This window comes from Morus notabilis, unplaced genomic scaffold, assembly GCF_000414095.1.
Source record: "Morus notabilis unplaced genomic scaffold, ASM41409v2 Scaffold1618, whole genome shotgun sequence".
Lineage (NCBI taxonomy): Eukaryota > Viridiplantae > Streptophyta > Magnoliopsida > Rosales > Moraceae > Morus > Morus notabilis.
This window is the reverse complement of record NW_010359155.1, coordinates 491-3575: the sequence shown is the minus strand read 5'-3', so window position 1 is coordinate 3575 and position 3085 is coordinate 491. Positions and strand designations below refer to the sequence as shown.

Here is a 3085-nt window from a genome sequence, read left to right as displayed (position 1 = left end):
ATTAATAACTTTTAGGCAAGGATGAGGGTGAATCATGTAAATTTCACCGTACTGCAGTGCATGCAAAAGACACATCTGCTGAAACTTCCACTTTGGTTGGCAAAGATTTTATAATCAGTAACCCCTTGTCATTGGTGACCAACAGTCCTCATGAAGAACATATCAGTTATGGTCTTTTTGGAGCACTGGCCTACTCACCTTCGTCCCCTGGTTCTCTTGACTTTGACTTCCCAAGGAGGCCATACGCTCCTTCAGATGATGTCTATTCTTTGTACTTGGATTGCTCTCCGAGAAGACAAGTTCCTGTCGGTCCAAATCATCAAGCCAGCATTCCAATTTGGAGAGGAAACATAAATGAGAAAAAGGTAGATCGGACAATGTTTGAATCTGAAGCTTCCTTCTCACGTGCATTGTTGCCAGATCTTGTTGATAATTACAATGAGGAAAGGCTGATGGGAACATTTGTCACACCGATGCCTGACTCAAATTTACCCTCCGAAGAAGATTGTGAGGTTGGAACTGGCAGAACGGAATGTGACTGCCTAGATGCAGGTTCAGTTAGGTGTGTGCGACAGCATGTCATGGAAAAAAGGGAATCTTTGAGAAAGTCCCTTGGAGATGAAAAATTTGTAAATTTGGGATTTTGTGAGATGGGAGAGGTGTCATGTAGATGGAGCGAAGAAGAGGAGCACACTTTTCATGAAGCTGTATACTCCAACCCTGCATCACTGGGCAGGAACTTCTGGAAGCACTTGTCTGCACTGTTCCCCACTCGAACTAGAAGGGAAATTGTCAGCTACTATTTCAATGTGTTCATGCTTCGCAAACGAGCTTCCCAGAACAGATCTAAGTTGCTAGAAATTGATAGTGACGATGATGAGTGGCATGAAAACAATGGAGGTGGTGGCCGTGAAGCTCGAGATTTAGAAGGTGATGAAGACTCTGCAATTGAGTCTCTTGTTGATCAAGATGACCAGCAGCCTCATGAGGATCTCTCTGAAGAAGAAAGTGAAGATGATGAAAGCAGTGATGGTGGCGATGATTATGATGGTAACGTTGGACATGGTACTGGAGACGTGGCTTTAGAAAATGGTACAGTAGATCATATATCAAAACAATTCACTCCAGAGTTTGTTGATGGGTGTAAATTTCACCCTGTAGATAAGATTTCAGATAGTTTCCAGGACGATTGTGTTTTCCAGGATGACTCGTGCATGTCTTTCGAGTGTCCGACCAACATGTCTGACTCATGTGGTCCAGTCGATGGTGAAGCTGCTCTTAGAGGGAGTGAAACTAAGAGTGAGAATAGCAGATGCCGCCATAGCGAATCAGATGCATCTCCTGGCGTGGTCGAAGATCATCTGTATTTACCGGAGACCTTGGATGCTAAAGTTTGGGATACGAGGTATTCTACACGCCCGGTTAAAAGTTTTGATCTTCTACCGTGGAATATGATTGAAGACATCTTTGGGGAAGGCAAGGATGATCCGAAGACAAGGGATGGCCAGGACTAAGAGCATTAGCCAATAGTTTTCCAGACAAGTTCAGTGCAGCTTTCTGAGATCAAACTCGTGAAGGTTGTCTGGACAGTAAACAGTCAAAGACTAGATATAATACGCTAGGGAACATCTCAAGCGTTGGAGATTTTTTTTAATTTTTTTTTTAATTTTTGGTTCTCCTTTTTACAATGTACCCCCTTTTTTTTTTTTTTTTTTTGGAACTCAAAATTCCTTGTGGTAAATATTCTCTTCACGATAATAAGATGCATTTTTTTCTCTTGCTTCTCTAGAATTTCAATATGATATAGGGAATAACCCCTCTTGAAATGGTTAATGCTCTTCGTTCGGCAACACTTTGAGTGACCTTTTGATGCTTTTGTAGTGCAATTGTTTAAAGCTCTAACATCAACTCCGTAGAATGGCTCAGGTGTTGTGAAAAGATCCAAACCAGAGAGAAGCTGTAATACGTATCCGGTTCCTCCTTGAGAACGGAAAGTCTCACAAGAATCGGACCCTTATTTTGGAACTTCATCCAATATTCTTTGTAAAGTCTAACACCCATGTTTTCAAGCTATATAATATTCAAATATAGAAAAGGTGGGCCATGAATCAACCTCGCTTGGAATAAACTAAAAGACTAGCATAACTTGCGGTCTACGAGAGGCATCCTTCGCCACTCTGCTCCTTATGTCAAGTCGTAGTGTGAGCGTGGGGTAGTCTCTGTTTTTTTTTTTTTTTTTTTAAATTTTAATAATGTGGAAGTCAAGTCTATAGAACTTTTAACCAAAATTGTGTTGATAACGCACCATTCATCAATGAATGTGACTATTATGATAAGATTGGGGTGGAAAAAATGGAAAATGTAAATTAATCTAAAGAAAATGGGACTTTCTCTTGTAGGCTTTTTTACTTGTAGTTTTAATTTTTGACCGTTAGATCTCATTGAAATCACACCAGATTAAAAATGTATGAAGAAAAAAAGATAGCTTTTAATACACATCTAACGACTGAAAAGTATAGAACTACCGATAGTTTATATTTGGATTAATTTCAAAAAATTTCCCTGAACTATGACTCTTTTAACACTTTGCCCTCTGAATTTTAAAAAGTAACATCCGTTCTCCATAACTTTGTTTCGTTAACTAGTTTTTCCCTTTTGTTACAATGAGTGACGAAATTCACCACGTGTCAGGCACATGACTTATCTGATGAGGGTATTATTGTAAATTAACCTGTCAAAATTCTTCCAAGCGTTAAAGATAGAAAACCCAGATCTTGAACAACATAAAGATCAGGAAAAAAAAGGAAAAACCTTGAATCCAAGACGGAATCATCGGAGTGTAAAGGCTCCAGACATATACTGCAATAGTCTTTTTTGAAGTTGTTGTTGGAAGGAGGAGGCGATTGTGATGAAGACGAAGACGAAGCTATGATCGCCATTGAATTCTCTGCATAACCAGAAGAAGACGAAGACGAAGAAGAAGCAAAAGTCGCCATTGAAGAGTGAAAGTGAAGGAGTGATATGCAATGTTGAAGAGAGAGAGAGAGAGAGAGAGAGAGAGAGTTTATGGAAGAGAGAAGAAGTA

At 39.7% G+C, this 3085-nt stretch overlaps 1 protein-coding gene across 1 annotated transcript; it reads left to right on the top strand.

The window, feature by feature from the left end:
* Positions 1–11: 11 nt before the first annotated feature.
* On the top strand, positions 12–1779 carry LOC112090742 (the record flags this gene model as incomplete). Its single annotated transcript, XM_024162778.1, has 1 exon — positions 12–1779. A coding segment is annotated over one exon (1503 nt), but the record flags the coding sequence as incomplete, so codon positions are not given.
* Between the last annotated feature and the right edge of the window lie 1306 nt (positions 1780–3085).